Raw genomic sequence first — 17083 nt, forward strand, 5'->3', positions numbered from 1 at the left:
AAACAGCCTTATAAACAGAAAATTGTTTTTCAATTTTTAGACTTTCTCGAATCTTTTGAAGACACGAAGAACCAGGAACTGGAACGGAAAACACAGATAGAGGCCAATATTGTGGCACTTTTAGAGCACTCAAGCAGGGTAAGTGGTTTTGGCTCCAATCCTTAGCACAGTTATTAGAAATAAGCCCAACTGAATTCACTATAATTTAGTACTAAGTAAATATGTATAAAGCTCTTTATCCCTTTTTCATAAAACAGGCAATTATTACTTAATTTTACATCAGGCTGAAGAGCTGTTAGCCACACTTACTTGTATCTTCAGAATAATAAAGCCATGTAGTGATAATATATGTACTTCTGTTTTTGTTCTTCCACTTTTCGTCAGAAAGCAAATCAGGTTGAAACTTACAATGGTTTACCTACAAAGGTTGAGAGAGAGAGGCATTGGGGTTCTCTGCACATTCAAAGACAGTTTTCCCACCCCTTTTATTCTTTGAGCCAGTGTAGAGATAATGCAGCTTCCTGTTAACTGCAACTTTGGAAATATGTGTTCCCTAACTTCTCCTCCCTGGAACAAATTCCTCTACCTGCCTGATCCCAGTTCAAATCATAGTTTTAGATACTAATTAAAAGAGAACCCTAGTTAACTTTAACTTTGGGTAACACCGGTGCCAACATACCACTTAAGAGCGGTTAAGACAGATGGGGAAAATCTTCTCTAGGAAGAAAAAGGGCTGTTTTCAGAAGGCTGGCTCCCAATTTTTTAGCCACAGTTAGTAAGAAGCCATCATTACATCTGCTCTGGGCTTTCTTTTGTTCTTTTCTTCCTATTTCTGCCCTCCTTCACAAACAGCACCATCCTTGTTTCTCCTTCTGACATCTCCGCCTTCAATTACGCTATTAGCCTCTTATGGTCAAGAAAAGAAGAAAAACATTTCCTATTGTATTCATCACATATGGCACTAAAACCAGATAGTGATAGTCATTTATGATCTTTGTAGCCTTAAAGCATGAACCTTGAATTCATTTCCTTTAATACAACTCCCAAAGTTCTAAATGTGCATCAAAATCCTTGGGGGGATTTAGAGAGCAGTCCTACCAGGTACAGTGGATAGATTCAAAGGAGGATGAAATGCCTCATCCAAAACCTGGCTGGTCTCACACCAGAAAGGCAGAAAAGAGGGAGGAACTAGATTTTCAAAGTTTCCTTCCTTTTCCAGGTTTTTTTTCAGACAATTTCCCTCCTATTGCAACCAATGGGAGGGAAATTATGTATGTCAGCTCACCCCTGACCCCTCATGTCAAAGCCTGCCTGGGGACACACAACACTCCTCCCGATCCTCTCCCTTTTTGCCTCTGACAATGTCAGAACTCACTCAACAAAAGGGTAAGGGCCTCAGGGATTTCCACAGGGGCGGGGAGGGGGCATCTTAGGTCGGATCCCTCCCTCCAGGTTGGAACTCACTCACGTACTCTATCCTTGGAGGGTGAGATCCAATGTATCCTATGGCCCCTGGGATACCCTCCTTGGGACCATGGGATTGCAACCTTAATTGTTGTTTTAATGTTTTGATGCCTATAGCTCATTAGCTGCATTGACTAAGCTTGGTTTTCCTTACAGGATGTTCATTGATCTGTTACCCAAATAGATTTTTCTTAATTGGTATTTTAATAGCTCTTGTGTACATGGCTTCATAGATTCAAGTTCTTTCAATACAAGGCCGCTTAATGAAGAAACAGATTTCACGTCTTAATGCTGCATGCTGCAGTGAAAATGTCCTGCTTCATTTACACTGGCAGGTCTTGCTTAGCAAACCAGAATTTGATTGTCACATTAGCAATTTGGGAATGACTTTTCCTTAGGATACATTGCCTTTGAAGAGTAAGGTCTTCTATAGCATATGGGGTGGTATACCTTTGTGGAGGACAAATGTCTGTCCTCAGTTGAACTTATTCAAATGCACAAGCCTCTAACATTTTGGGCCCTGTCTCTTCATGTTAGGTGAGGTAATGCAATGGTTCTTTCGATATATAATCTCTGAACAGTTAAAATATTTTTCCTAAGGGAATTTGGTGTAGCTGAATGAAGTACTATGGAAAAACTCCAACTTCTCTCATTGTCCAGCCACCAATCATAACAGTACATTTAGAAAGTGTCACGTTCCACTATTCTTGTTTCATTACACAGAATGTAAACCGTATAAAGCAGATATCTTCTGTAACAAATCAAGAGTTGAAGATCATGCAAGAAGACCTCACTTTCAAATCAAGTGAAATGCAGAAATCACAGAGTACTGCAAAAAGCCTGGGTTCAGGTAAGACAAGCATAAATAAAGGTATTACTTTATTTATAAAATTCTGTCCCTCGTTCCAATGCAAAAATGGCCTTAAGGCAGCTTTTAAGAATAAAACACAATAAAATAGTACAATTCAACAAACAAGATAAAACAACACCAGCAGATAAAAGACCATTAAAAGATCACATATACCACTGGCGCTTTTACCTATGTATATATAATACACTTTTAGCAAGTGATAAACATTTTACATTTGCAATTGTATAATTCGACCTAAAGCTTCCCCCGCCACTAATTTCCCACTAAACTCTGTTTCTGCAATAATCCACCCATCCTCTTTTATATCTTAAGGACCCAGTTATTGCTAACACCAGTACTTCTTCGTGGTCTCTGTGCATCACACGTATGGTCTCTGCACCTGCACTGAGCCTCATTCAGGAAACTTCTAAAGCTGAGGAACATTTTGGCAGGAACCCTCTCACACCATCCACTGTGCATGTCCCAGAGGGTTCCCACCTATTCCCTCAGTTCTCTTTCGACTGCCTAGCAGTAGCCTCTTCAGGAGCTTCGTCCGGGAGAACTTTTTTGTCAGTGTTTTTCACTAGTGCAGAGACCTTTCTTTGTTTTTCTGTTTTTCTCCCCCTTTTTGTCATTGTCTTTATCTAAAAATAATAATCATCTTTTTTTCGTCATCTGTTCATCCTTCATCATCTACCTGCATATGGCCACAAAGGCCCCGTTCTGCATATGTGTCAAATGTGGAAGTAAGTTGCCCCCCACTGACCCTCATTCCCTTAGCCGTTTTGTTTGGGTGGCAAACCTGATGCTTGTTCTTTGTGCCAGTCCTTTATGGAACAGGCATGAAAGAATAGACCTGACAGGCTCAAACAGAGCTGTGGAGGAGGGCTTTGATGGCCACGGATCCGAAGAATTCCACCGACTCTTATGTAAAAGAGAAGGGAGCAGCTGCTATGTCTTCATCAAAGCTGTCATCTCCTCGTCCCTCAGGTTCCTCTGAGCAGCGCGACCCTCCGACCTTGGGGCACTCTCGGCTGCAAGGAAGATTTTAAAAAAGGCTAAAGTTCCAAAGTCGGGATCTGCTAGCCTTAAGAAACAAAAGAAAAAGAAGGTGGGTGATAAGTCTTCGTTCCCTAAGGTCCTGACACCCCCTCCTTTGCTGGACTCACCTATTTGTATCATTTTATTGGTACAGACCACTCCTGTGATCAAGCCAATTGGCATCGGAAGGTGAGATCAGAGTTGTACCCTCCGCAGCCGGTTTCTCGGGACTGAGAAATTTCCCCATTGGGGGATCGTCATTTGCCATCTGCAGTGGCAGATGAAGGCTCCTCTGCACCGATTGCCTTCTCCTCGGGACCAAGAGCACCTCTTCCTCCTGAGTTGTTGAAGTCTCCATATGGTGATCGTCGTCGTGAAGATCAATATAGGGAGAGGTCTAAGTCTCCTCATGGTGGTTGGGATAGAAGTTCTGAGTGGTCCTACCCGCCACCACGGCATTATGTTTTTGAGGACTGGCTTTGTTTTCGGGATCGAGAATATTACTATGATTGTACAAAATACTTAGGTGTGGCCTTGCCTTGGTATTGTCCACGGCCATCGGCATCTATCACTCATCCTCCTGCAACCAATGAGTCTGTTCCACCTCCATCTGTGCCACCTCAGTCTTCATCCTTGCTACAGAGTCAGTCAGTAGCGGCCAAGCCAACACCGTTGCCTTCTTTCTCTGTGGGGCAATCAATCCTTCCTCCGGTCCCAGCTCCTCAACTGCCCTCACGTCATGATTCGGCTGATGATTACCAGTTCGATTCTTCTTCATACTCCTCCGTTCCACCTTCTGTTCTCTCTGGAAGATGTAGCAAGACTGCAGGAGGGCACATCTCCTTCGGACGACATGTTTAACTTTGCTAAACAACTCAGCAGAATGGCCCATTCATTGGGTATCGAAGTACAACAGCTGGAGCAGCAAATTCAGGACCGGGTTTTCAGTGCAGTCCATACAGAATTGTAAAAAACAGTAGCGGTCCCCTTCCCCCTAACCCTCCTCCAAACAGTGCAGCAATCGTGGAAGGCCCTGTCTTCAATGGCACTGATGTCTAAGCAGCTCGAGTCCCTCCACCGTGTGCAAGAAAACGATGCGGCATTTCTATATTTACATCCACGACCAAATTTCATCATTGTGGAATCAGCACAGGGTCAGTTGCAGGAGGTTCATGCTTCACCCGTTGACAAGGAGGGTAGAAGATTGGATCTTCTGGGGAGGAGTATGTATTCTTCCGCTGCTCTCAGACTCAGTGTGGCAAACTATCAGGCCATGATGGCCAGATACCAACGGTTCCTATGGGAGAAAATGGAATCTCTCTATGCTTATCTCCCAGAGGACCAACGGGATCTCGCCAGGGTTTTCCACGTGGAGGCTGTTCAGATGTCAAGGCAGCAGATTAACAGTTCCCATCATGAAGCTGACCGCAGTGCCAAGTCAGTGGTTGGTACAATTGCCCTCTGGAGGCATGCCTGGCTGAGGTCTGCAGGCTTAACTCCCAAGGCTTGGTCGCGAATTGGGGACTTGCCCTTTGATGGTGAAGCGCTCTTTAATGCCAAAACAGATGAACAAATGGATTCTGTCCAGAAAGCAAAGACGACCTCCCCCAAAATGGGTTTGGGTCCTCAACCTCCGCAGCATCAATACAAGTCACGTAGGTGGTTCCATCACCAACCTTTTGCGACCAAGCAGCAGTTTGATCATTACCCACCATACCAGCCTCCTCTGCAGCAGAAGAAGCAGACCACCCCTTCAGAATATCATCAGGGTCATAGTAGGCCTGACACATCCTCTAAGCAGTGACTTTGACTCTCCAGTGCTTCTCATCCTCGACCTCCCCAGCCAGCCCTTTTTCAGGTCTGTCCTGTCCTGACTTGTTTTTTGCCGACCTGGAGGGTAATAACAGACAGCTGGGTGTTAAGTATAATCAATCAGGGTTACATGATAGAGTTTCACGCCCTTCCCCAACTGAGTGTTGTTCAAGTTACCCCTCCCTTGCAGGCTCTTCTTTTGGAGGCAACTACCCTGCTTCAAAAGAGAGCAATCCAGAGAGTTCTTCCATACCAACTAGAGGACACTTTCTTTTCCCAGTATTTCACCAAAATGGGATGGAGGCGTCTGTCCCATGATGGATTTGAGGAACTTGAACAAGTTTATGACTCTCAGGAAATCCAGAATGATCACAATGGCTTCGATCCTCCCTCTCCTTTAGAAGAATGTTTGGTTTGTTGCCATAGACATGACAGATGCGTATTTCCATATGGTGATTGCTGAGGCTCACCAGCAGCGCCTACGCTTCATCATTGGTACTGACATGTTCCAGTTTCAGGTCCTGCCCTTGGGGCTAGCAACCACCCCAGGAGTCTTTACAAAATGCATGGTGGTTGTGTGTGCATATCTGCGATTTCAGGACATCAGTCTGTTCCTATCTGGACGACTGGCTTGTTGTCTTGAACCCCGAAGATGCCCTTTGTTGTGCCATCGAGATTGTTCTGAACCTTCTCGGAGCGTTGGGGCTGTACATCAACAGGGGGAAGTCTACTTTGAAACCAGCATAATGGCTCCAATTCATAGGGGCGCTGCTGGTTTCGACAGTTGCATATGCTTATCTTCCTCGAAAATGGGAAGACCAGTAGATTGCTCTTGCGGAGACCATATTCTATCGTCGACAGGTCACTGCCCACACTGTCCAAATACTTCTGGGGCACATGGTGGCAACAGTCACAGTTGTTCATCGGGCAAGCCTTTGGATATGACCACTTCAGAACTGATTGCTCCGGAACTTCGATTCCGCCTCTGACGCTCGATGTTGTTGTCTGAAAGTTCCAGACAGAATTCCTTCCTATGGTGGATGCAGCCACGCAACCTGCATCAGGGAGTTCCCATCGTCCAGCCATCCCCAACACGGATATTGATAACAGACGCTTTCCTTTTGGGATGGCGAGCTCACTGTGATCCACGTTGGATTCAGGGAACCTGGTCTGCAGTGGAGCGGAAACGTCACATAAATTACCACGAATTTCTCGCCACATGGAATGCAGTGTGGGCATTCGAGACTTACCTTCAAGGAAGGCATGTCCAAATCCTGACCAACAATACTGCAGTGTTGTGGCACATCAAAAAGCAAGGAGGTACGCATTCATAGAATCATAGAATAGTAGGGTTGGAAGGGGCCTACAAGGCCATCAAGTCCAACCCCCTGCTCAGTGCAGGAATCCAAGTCAGAGCATCACTGACAGATGGCTGTCCAGCCTCATCTTGAATGCCTCCAGTGTGGGAGAGCTCACTACCTCCCTAGGTAATTGGTTAGTCAGAAAGTTTTTCCTGATGTTCGGCCAGAATCTGGCTTCCTGTAACTTGAGCCCTTTACTCCCTGTCCTGCAGTCTGGGAAGATCGAGAAGAGATCCTGGCCTTCCTCTCTGTGACAACCTTTCAAGTACTTGAAGAGCGCTATCATATCTCCCCTCAGTCTTCTCTTTTCAGGGCTAAAGATGCCCCATTCTTTCAGTCTCTCTTCATAGGCCTTTGTTTCCAGTCCCCTGTTCATCTTTGTTGCCCTCCTCTGAACTCTCTCCAGCTTGTCTGCATCCTTCTTAAAGTGCGGTGCCCAGAACTGGACACAGTACTCCAGGTGAGGCCTACCCAGTGCTGAGTAGAGGGGAACTAGTACTTCCCAGGATTTGGAATCTGTGCTTCTACTAATGCAGCCCAAAAGAGCATTTGCCTTTTTTGCAGCCACATCACATTGTTGGCTCATTTTCAGCTTGTGATCAACAACAATTCCAAGATCCTTCTCACTTGTAGTGTTGTTGAGCCACGTATCCCCCATCTTGTAACTGTGCATTTGGTTTCTTTTTCCTAGGTGCAGAACTTGGCATTTATCCCTATTAAATGTCATTCTGTTATTTTCTGCCCAGCGCTCCAGTCAATCAAGATCACTTTGCATTTTGTTTCTGTCTTCCAAAGTATTAGCTATCCCACCCAATTTTGTGTCATCTGCAAATTTGATCAGCATTCCCTGCACCTCCTCCTCCAAGTCATTAATAAAACTGTGGAAGAGCACTGGGCCCTGGACTGAGCCCTGCGGTACCCCGCTCGTTACCTTTCCCCTCATTACGTTTGGGAAGATTCCATTGATAAGCACTCTTTGAATCTGATTCTGTAGCCAGCTGTGGATCCACCTGATCATTGTTTCATCTAGCCCACTTTGAGCTAGTTTGTTCATCAGAATATCACAGGGCACTTTGTTGAAAGCTTTGCTGAAGTCGAGATTTGTTATGTCCACAGCATTCCCACAGTCCACAAGGGAGGTTACTTGATCAAAAAATGAGATCAGATTCATCTGGCAGGATTTGTTTTTGACAAATCCATGTTGGCTTCGAATAATCACTGCATTGTTTTCAAGGTGCTTCCAGATGGATTGCTTTATCATCTGCTCCAGAATTTTCCCAGGGATTGATGTCAGACTGACTGGTCTGTAGTTCCCAGGTTCCTCTTTTTTACTCTTTTTGAAGATAGGGACAACATTAGCCCTCCTCCAGTTATCTGGCACTTCACCCGTCCTCCATGATTTCTCAAAGATAATAGACAGTGGTTCTGAGAGCTCTTCTGCCAGTTCCTTTATTACTCTAGGGTACAGTTCATCTGGCCCTGGAGATTTGAACTCATTCAAAGTAATTAGGTGTTCCTTGACCATATGCCTATCGATCTCAAGCTGCAATCCTGCCCCTTCAGCCTGTACTTCGCCTTTGCCAGGGGGGTCATAGACCCTCTTTTGGGAGAAGACTGAGCCAAAGGAAGAATTGAGCACTTCTGCCCTTTCTTTGTCAGCTGTTATCATTTTGCCATCATTATTTAATAGCTGAACCACCATTTCTTTCCTCTGTCTTTTACTGTGCACGTATCTGAAGAAAGCTTTTTTGTTGCTTTTAGCATCCCTCGCTAACCTTAGCTCGTTCTCAGCTTTAGCCTTTCTGACGCCATCCCTGCAATTCTGTGCTACCTGCCTGTACTCTTCCTTTGTTGCTTGGCCTTCCTTCCACTTCCTATATGTGTACTTTTTTGTTTTCAGGTCATCTCTAAGCTTTTTGTGAAGCCACATTGGCTTCTTCTGTTGTCTTCCACCTTTTCTTCTTGTTGGAATTGTTTGTGATTGGTGCCTTGAGAATTTCCTTTTTTAAAAGCTCCCACCCATCTTGGACTCCTTTCCTCGTTAGAGTTGCTTGCCATGGGATCTTACTTATCATTGTTCTGAGTTTATTAAAATCAGCTTTCCTAAAATCCAGGGTACACGTTTGGCTACACCCGACTTTTGCTTCCTTTAGAACCATGAACTCAAGTATAACATGGTCGCTTTCCCCCAGAGTTCCTGTAACTGCTACTTTACCCACTAAGTCATCTCTGTTGGTTAGGATCAAGTCAAGGATAGCCAGTCCTCTAGTTCCTTCCCCTACTTTCTGTAGGAGGAAGTTATCCGCCACATGAGTCAGCAATTTCCTGGAGGGGCCATGTTTTGCAGAATTTGTCTCCCAACAAATATCGGGAAAATTGAAGTCCCCCATTACTACTACATCATGCTTCCTTGAAACATTGGCTATTTGCTTTTCAAAAGTTTCATCCTCGTCTTCTCCTTGATTGGGTGGCTGGTAGTAGACTCTGACCACCATGCTCCTTTTATTCTTTGCTCCATTTATTTTAACCCATATGCTCTCAATGGGGCTACCAAGCTCATCCTCCTGTATTTCTTTGCAGAGATATGTATGTTTAACATATAGTGCAACCCCACTTCCCTTTCTGTTCCTCCTGTTCTTTTTGAACAAGTTATATCCTTCAGTTGCTGTATTCCAGTCATGAGAGTCATCCCATCAAGTCTCAGTTATACCTATGAAGTCATAATTTCCCTCCTGTATTAAGAGTTCAAGTTCGTTCTATTTGTTTCCCATACTCTGGGCATTAGTATATAGACATCGAAGACCATGTGCTTTATAGTATAGCTTTCTTCCTACATGTTTGTGAAGACTATTATTGGGCACTATTAGAGCTGTCCAAATCTCTCTTGTCGGCACCACCTTCATGGCCGGTCATTCACCCGGAGTATTTTTCTTTCCCTTTCTATCCCTCTTCTAACTACTGGATGAGAAAACTATCTGGGCCCCAAAGTTCTTGAGTTTCCTTCCCAAAGTTTCAAAGTCTGATGTGATTTCTTCGTAGCTCCGCTTGGTGGTATCATTTGTTCCCACATGGATGAGAAGAAAGGAATACCTGTCAGTGGGCTTTATGAGTGCAGGCAACCCTTCAGTCACATCTCTAATCCGTCCTCCTGGGAGACAGCATACCTGGCGATTCCATGGGTCTTCGCGACATACTTGGGTTTCGATCCCATGCAGCAAGGAGTCTCCCACTACTACTACTCTTCTCTTCTTGTAGTTGTAGGCCTTTGTTTCATCACCTCTGCTTGGCTGACTTTCAGCCTCTTGCTCGCTCTCATGATGGACATGTTCCAGTGGGCAATCGAACGGGACATTCTTTTGAGAGCTCTTCACAGTGTCGGAGAAGACAATGCCAGACACTCTGAGTTGATCGTACAAGTCGTCCCACGAATGGCAGATGTCTACCTCTATCCTGTATCACCTGTTTCTGAAATGGGGGTGGCCCACGATGGACTTGTTGGTGACCCTGTTGAATGCGATATGCAAGAGATTCTGCATGAGAGGGGGATCGGGCAGTCGTCATTGGGCGACACTTTTCAACTATGCTGGCCCAGGGAACTGTTTTACCTTTTCCCTCGGTTTCATTTTCTCTTGAGGGTGCTCCAAAAATTAGCACATGATTGGACGGACTGCATTTTGATCACTCCTTGGTGGTTGAGGCAGCCATGGTTTGCAGCCCTGCTGCGTCTGTCCAAAAGGCGGTTTTTGCATCTCCCACAGTCTTCAGATCTACTTTCTTGGGACTTAGGCAGGATCCGGCACCCGGATCTCAATACCCTGAAACTAACAGCCTGGAGGATTCAGCTAGGAGTACTGGTTCTTGACTCCCATCAGAAGTTCAGGCAGTTTTGGACCTAACTAGGAAGCCAGCTACATGTCAGTCCTATACTGCTAAGTGGTCATTGTTTTTGAAGTTTGCAACTATCCATGGTTTTGATGCTATTTAGGGACCAATTGAAAATGTTCTTTTGTTTTTGCATGACTTATTTCAAGAAGGTTTAAAACTTTCATCCATAAAAGTTTATTTGGCAGCTCTTTCATTTTATAGAGGGTAAGTTCAAGGTTTTTCCCTCTTCACTCACCCTACTGCTTGCCAGTTTCTACAGGACCTAAAGAATTTGGCACCTCCAGTAAGAACTCTAGTACCTCAGTGGAGTGTTGTTTTGCGTGCCCTTATTTCCAAGCCCATTGAACCTCTGGCCAGTATGGATCTTTGGTTGTTATCGTAGAAAGTGGCCTTACTGGTTGCCATCACGTCCTCTAGATGGGTTAGCGAAATTTGTGCCTTGCACGTGGATCATCCCTACATGATCTTTCATAGGGGCAAAGCTGACCTGAGACTGGACATTAACTTCTTACCAAAGGTGGTCTCTGATTTCCATGTTAATCAATCCATCTCGTACCAACGTTTTTCCCAGATCCATCTTCTGATCTGGGAAGGAAGTTGCATCCTCTTGATGTAAAGAGGGCACTAGCTTTTTGTAAGTTGAGGTCGGTATCTTTTCATAAGACACAATGAGTTTTCATTTGCTATGGTGGTCCTAAAAAGGGTCTCCCTGTTTCTTCCCAAAGGCTGGCTTCCTGGATTGTGCAAACTATTGGCTTAGCCTATGGCCTGTCAGGGTTAGAGCATCCATCTCACATCCAGGTGCATTCCACATGAGGAGTTGCCACATCTACTGCCTTTGGCAAAGGTGTGCCATTGTCGGACTTGTGCAAAGTGGTGACATGGTCGAAACCCTCGATGTTTGTAAAGCATTACAAACTGGATGTCAAGGCACATTCCAACTGTGCTTTTGAGCGAGCTGTACTGTCATCAGTCTTGTTATGAGACACCTACCAACCACCAGTAAGTTAGCTTGTTAATCGCCTATATGTGACGCACAGAGGCTATGAAGAAGCAGTGCAGGTTGCTTACCTATAACTGCAGTTCTTCGAGTGGAAGAATAGTGAAGGACTCTGTTAGGGAAGGTTGGGAGGAAAGGATTAATGAAGAAGGTTAATGCCTTTATTGGGAGTTTTTAGGAATGGAAGAAAAGCGGGATGCTTAGGACTGTTTTTTGGTCAGGTGTGTGCCAAGAGCTCTGAAGATTTCTTAGAAGGAGAGTGTTCATGTTCCTCACCCCATTTCTGCAGCCAGCCAATGAGCTGGTAATGTGGTGACCCCTTGCCAGTTGTCGAGCACCGCAAAGGGTTTCTGTATAGCAGCCAGGAATTCACAGAGGAGATGGGGTAACCAACAAATCAACATTAGGCAAAGCCAGCATTAGGTGAAACCACAGTGTATTTGATGGTCTGTGAGCCTGATTCTAACTTGTTCAGCAAACCATGGTTAAAACAAATTATGGCATAGCATTCTATCTGAACATGGCCCTTTTCTCAGCTCTCTTTAGTGAGTTTTGTTTCTGTCTTTTTTAGGACACAACGCTATTATTTTCATCCTTTTCTCTAAAATTATGAATGCTAAAAGCTTGCTTACAAAATTAACGGCTGCAATGCTCAGGTTTCTGATAGGTGTTCGTACACCGTGCACAAGTGCTAGAGGGCCACATATAATAGGGTTATACAGTACTGTGCAACAGTCTTAGGCCACCATTAGATTTGTTGTTTTAGCAATGGTATAATGACCATATATAATTATTTCTCAGTCTCCTCATTAGAATACAACCAGAAAATACAGGAAATTTGTATGCAGTATTCAACAACAGAAAAAAATAAATAAGAAAAAACAGCTTCCATAGGCTAAAGTGGCAAGTATTTAGTGTGACCCCCCGTACACTAGAGTAAGAGCAGGCGCCTGGCTCCCCTAAACCTAAATGGAATGGAACCCTAATGACTGTCATTGCTAACACCTGTATATGTCCTACTATTTCATGGCAAACGGACTGTGTGGAAAAAGGTTTTTTTCACCAGGTTTGTGCAAGACATGCTTGAGCAGTACATACAGTACATACACATGTTGTATGAGTGTAATTCATTGGAAGCTTGCTAGAAAGACCAACTTTCAATCACATTATTCCAGTCAATATGCCAAAGATTACAGAATTGGGCAGATACAAAATCATATTTTTGCATCAGCAAGGCCACTCTCAAAGGGAAATCAACAAACAAACTGGATACTCAAGATGTGGTATTCAAGCTGTTATGAAGAAATTTGAAGAAGCAGGAGAGGTCAAGGACAAAAAAAAGGACTGGAAGGCCAAGAAAACTTTCAAAGTCTGATGAGAAGTTCCTCATAGTTACTTCTTTGAGACCGGAGGAAGTCCAGCAGGGACCTGGCTCAGCATCTGGCAGCTGCATCAGGATGCCAAGTTGACCCTTCTACAGTCCGAAGAAGCTTGATGTCAGGGTGGAAACTGAGCCGATAGAACCCTAGAGCAGTTCTGATTCTGAGGAGGAACAGCAATCCGTGGGAGAGGAGCTAGCTCATCCCTCACAGGCACAGCAGCTGGCAGAGATTCCTCCTGCCGGCATTCCTGAGATAGATAGTGACCCTAGCAGTGAGAAAGTGCGGGAACGGGGCTTGCTCGACGCAGACGCAGGGAGCGAGGAGCGATGGAGGGCGCGGAAAGGAGGCGTAGCGCCCGTTTGGCGCGCAAGCAACGGCCGCCTCCCGTGGACCCAAGGGAAAGAGGGAGGATCTCTCCCTAGCCCATAAGTTCAGGGTCTTCAAGTGACTCTCCTTCAAACAGGGATCAACTGCCTACTCGGAGCATAGGCTACTCTGCTGTTCCTTGCTTAGTCACTGGTGATTAGCATCTGAAAGAGTCATTAAGTTGTAAAAGGATTAAAGCCTTGAAAAGAATCCTTTCATCTGTGTCTTGAGTTGGCTATTGGAGTGTACTGAAAGAGGCCGCTAGGGCGCTCCTGACAGCTGATCAGGAATGGTCTTCGTGCAAGGGTAGCAGCCAAGAAACCAATTTTGCGGAAGGGGAACAGGGTGAAAAGGCGAAGATATGCTAAAGCTCACAAAGATTGGAATGAGGATCAGTGGAAAAGAGTATTATGGAGTGATGAATCCAAGTTTGAAATTTTTGGGTCCAGTCATCGACAATATGTGAGAAAAAGAGTTGGAGAGAGATGGATGAATGAGTGCTTGTGGCCTACAGTGAAATATGGTGGAGGATCTGTCCTGGTTTAGGGCTGCATTTCTGCCAGTGGTGTTGGCGATCTTGTCCGTATTGATGGGATCATGAATGCTGAAAAGTACAGACAGGTTTTAATTCATCATGCCATTCCTTCTGGAAAGCGCCTGATTGGGAATGGTTTCATTTTTCAGCATGATAACGATCCCAAGCACACTGCTAATGCAGTGAAATCATATTTAGCAAGGAAAACAGCTGATAAAACACTGACAGTCATGGACTGGCCTCCACAGAGTCCAGACCTGAATATTATAGAGGCAGTATGGGATCACCTGGACAGAGAAAGAAATAACCTACATCTAAAGAAGAACCCTGGGAAGTGCTGAAAGAAGCCTGGTATAATATACCAGAAGACTACTTCAGAAAACTTCAGGACAGTCTCCCCAAAAGAGTTCAAGATGTGCTTAGAGCGAAGGCAGGTCACACTAAATACTGACTTTTGCCTGTACATATTTCCTGTATTTTCTGTTTGTATCTTAATACAGAGACCAAAAAATAATTATGGATGGTCATTAAAACTTGGCTAAAACAATAAAGCTGGTGTTGGCCTAAGACTTTTGCACAGTACTGTATATTAATTCACTTCTGTAGTCCTTTCTGGTTTGGATGGTTGGAAGTGTGTTTTGGAAGGTCATTTGTCCCTATGTTATATGAACAAAAGCATACCTTCTCTTTTTTTTATCTTTTTTAAAAAAACTGCTTGGGACTAGTATAGTATCAGGCTTGCGCAGCTGATTTCCCCTTCTCAACGTACAGATTTATGGAAGCATACTTTTTGTTTCAGCTAGGAGCTGTCTTTAAGTCTTCCAGAAACAATTAGGGTTCTCTGCAACAGAACACTTCTGGGGTTTGTTAAACCATAATTTCCCATTACTTGTAAACTAGGAACCTGTGGTTACTCTTTCTTTACTAACTATGATATGAAAGCAGGATCACAGCCCTGGTTTCATATCCTAGTTTGTAAAATACAAATGAAACTGCAGCTTAATGGGGGATGGCTCTTTTGGAAAGAGGAGAGGAATTCTAATTTAATTCAATAAAATAAGTTTCTACTTTCTTCTGTACTTTTTCTCTTACACTTTTTTAGTCAGAGTGTAGGCTGGTGGTTGGGAGGTCCATTGCCCCCTCTCCCACTGCCGGAGCTACTGGGGGAGGGATGCCACCACTGCCAAAATTGTTGCCGAAATTGCCACAGTGGCAGCAACCCCACCCCCCACCCTCGGCTGCAATTTTGGAAGGAAACAAGGCATGTGAGGAGTGCACCCCTTCTTTCCAAGCAGAATCGCACTCCCAGCAGGCTTCCAGGAGTGTGATTCTTCTTGTAAACAAGGTGCACGCTCCCAGCACACCTCATTTCCTTCCGAAATTGGGGGGTATGGTAGTAGTGATAGGGAAGGATGCATGGGAGCCCACATGCAGCCCACAGGCCACGTGGTTGCCCACCCCTGCAGTAAGACATTGTGGAAGTCATTGCTTATTTGTTTGCTTAAAAAGATGAGCAAAGAGACATATGACATTATTCTACTTCATTTAATATCTGTCTCCCATTCTGTCTTGCATTCTCAGTGCTAAGGTAGGGTTGTGACAATCACATTTTTCCATAATACTATCTATGCTTTTTTGCATTACAGTTTCCAATTTTGTAAATATTAAATAACATGGAATTCCCTGTATTGGAAATTCCTCTTGTCGTCGCTGTGCATCACACACAGGATAACCAACAAGCCAGGAGTTAAAATGATGATGATGATGATGATGATGATGATGATAAAAAAGTTGTATCCAGACTTTCCCCTCTGTGAATGGAAGAACTCCTGATCACAAAGGGAACTGGGATCCAGTGGAGGGTTCCCAATGAAGGGAGGCGTTGGGAGTTTTCACCACTTCCCCCTTTCCTCCACATCACCTTCCCTGTCCCAGAAGGTTCTCTAACCCCACAGAACAGTATGGGAGGTGGCACTCGGGGGCTGCAGGAGGAATCAGAAAATCACCACCTCACTCTCTTCCTCCATTGCCAGCAAAATTCCACTGAGTGCAAGTCTGGATCCACTCCATTTTTCCTTATAATTATGAAATTGATTTTAAGATCAGGTGCTGAAAAAAATAAAGGTGGACTGTTCTTATTTGCTGTCTTGCTTGTGATGCTGCAGAGCTCATTGCCATCATCTTCAAACTCTGTCCTGCAATGACAAAGGTTTTTTTTAATACTCTAAAACAGTAACAGGACAAAGTATGAAGGAAGCAATGTCTAACAACTAGGAATCACATTCAATCAAATTAATATTATGGATACAATCCAGCCCTCTGCTTATGCACATGGAGAACAAGGTTTGGCAGCCTCCATGCACACAAATAAGCCCCAAAGGCTTTAAATCAAGAATAGACAAATTTAAGGCCATCTAAAAAAATAAAAGGGAATTTGGGGTATCACATTGTTGAAACATATTTCTTCAATCATGAGGCCTAGAAATTTGCTTTCTTCCTTAACAAAAAGGATGTTGGGACTCTGAATTCTGATTTGGTCTTGTGGACCATGCAGAAGGACCATTCACATTGTAACAAGACCTGTCATAAAACAGAAAAGTTTTTGGGGGCACAAGCTCACTCTTTGGTTAAAAGATCATTGTGCATAAGCCTCTCCTTCCCTCCCCAAAGGAAACTTCTGTGAGTAAACATATTTGCTGATGGCAGCATTTCCCACTAACATTTCCCTGGGTCAAAGCACAAAGCAGTTTTGTCTCAGAATTTGCTACTGTGTACACATTGCTTGCTGAAGTCTGTGACTTAGTGGCATATCAGAAGGAACTGGACTGCATCCTCTTCCTGTCTCTTCCCAGAGAGAAGGGTTGTTGTTTTTTCTTTTTCTTTTCCTTTTTTCACTCTGGGATGGTAGTTAGTTGGATAAAGAAAATCTTTACCTTCTCCAGATTGTTAAACAAAGGAAGCTGCCTTATCCCAAGTGAGACCATTGGTCTGTATAGCTCAGTATTGTCTACAGTAACTGGCAGTGGCTCTCTAGGGCTTCAGACAGGGGTCTTGCCCAGCTCACCCTGAAAGTGCCAGGGATTGACTCTGGGACCTTCTACATGCAAAGCATATGCTCTACCAGTGAGCTGTGCTCCGTCACATCTACATGGTATTGTCTCCAAGCTTTGGCATGCTCTTAGTTGAGATGCTCTCAGTGGGTCCCCTCCCTGAGTGGGCCCATCTTCTCCCCATTACTGTCACTGCTGTGCATTCACTTGCCTTCTTCTCTCTCCACATAGCTGTCCAGAGAGAGAAGGCAAGGCAGGTGGAGTATAAGAGTATACTATACTCCATAGTTCTCTATCTCCCCATTCTTGTCACTGCTCAAGAACAGTGACTGCAAGG

The 17083-nt window shown here is 44.4% G+C and overlaps 1 protein-coding gene across 10 annotated transcripts in view; it reads left to right on the plus strand.

Moving 5' to 3' along the window:
- Positions 1-17083, plus strand: part of IFT74 (intraflagellar transport 74) — a 70879-nt gene that overhangs the window by 38686 nt on the left and 15110 nt on the right. For 8 of the 10 annotated variants that reach the window (XM_084834621.1, XM_084834619.1, XM_084834624.1 and 5 more), the window contains 2 exons: positions 41-138; positions 2188-2314. In XM_084834621.1, the coding sequence (XP_084690747.1) occupies positions 41-138; positions 2188-2314 (225 nt within the window). Of the gene's footprint in view, positions 1-40; positions 139-2187; positions 2315-3304; positions 3426-3509; positions 3567-17083 lie in introns of those variants that run through there. The other 2 variants (XR_014787812.1, XR_014787811.1) reach the window with 2 other exon arrangements.

Source organism: Heloderma suspectum, chromosome 2 (assembly GCF_057233095.1).
Source record: "Heloderma suspectum isolate Gila_16-S chromosome 2, 16-S_ref, whole genome shotgun sequence".
Lineage (NCBI taxonomy): Eukaryota > Metazoa > Chordata > Lepidosauria > Squamata > Helodermatidae > Heloderma > Heloderma suspectum.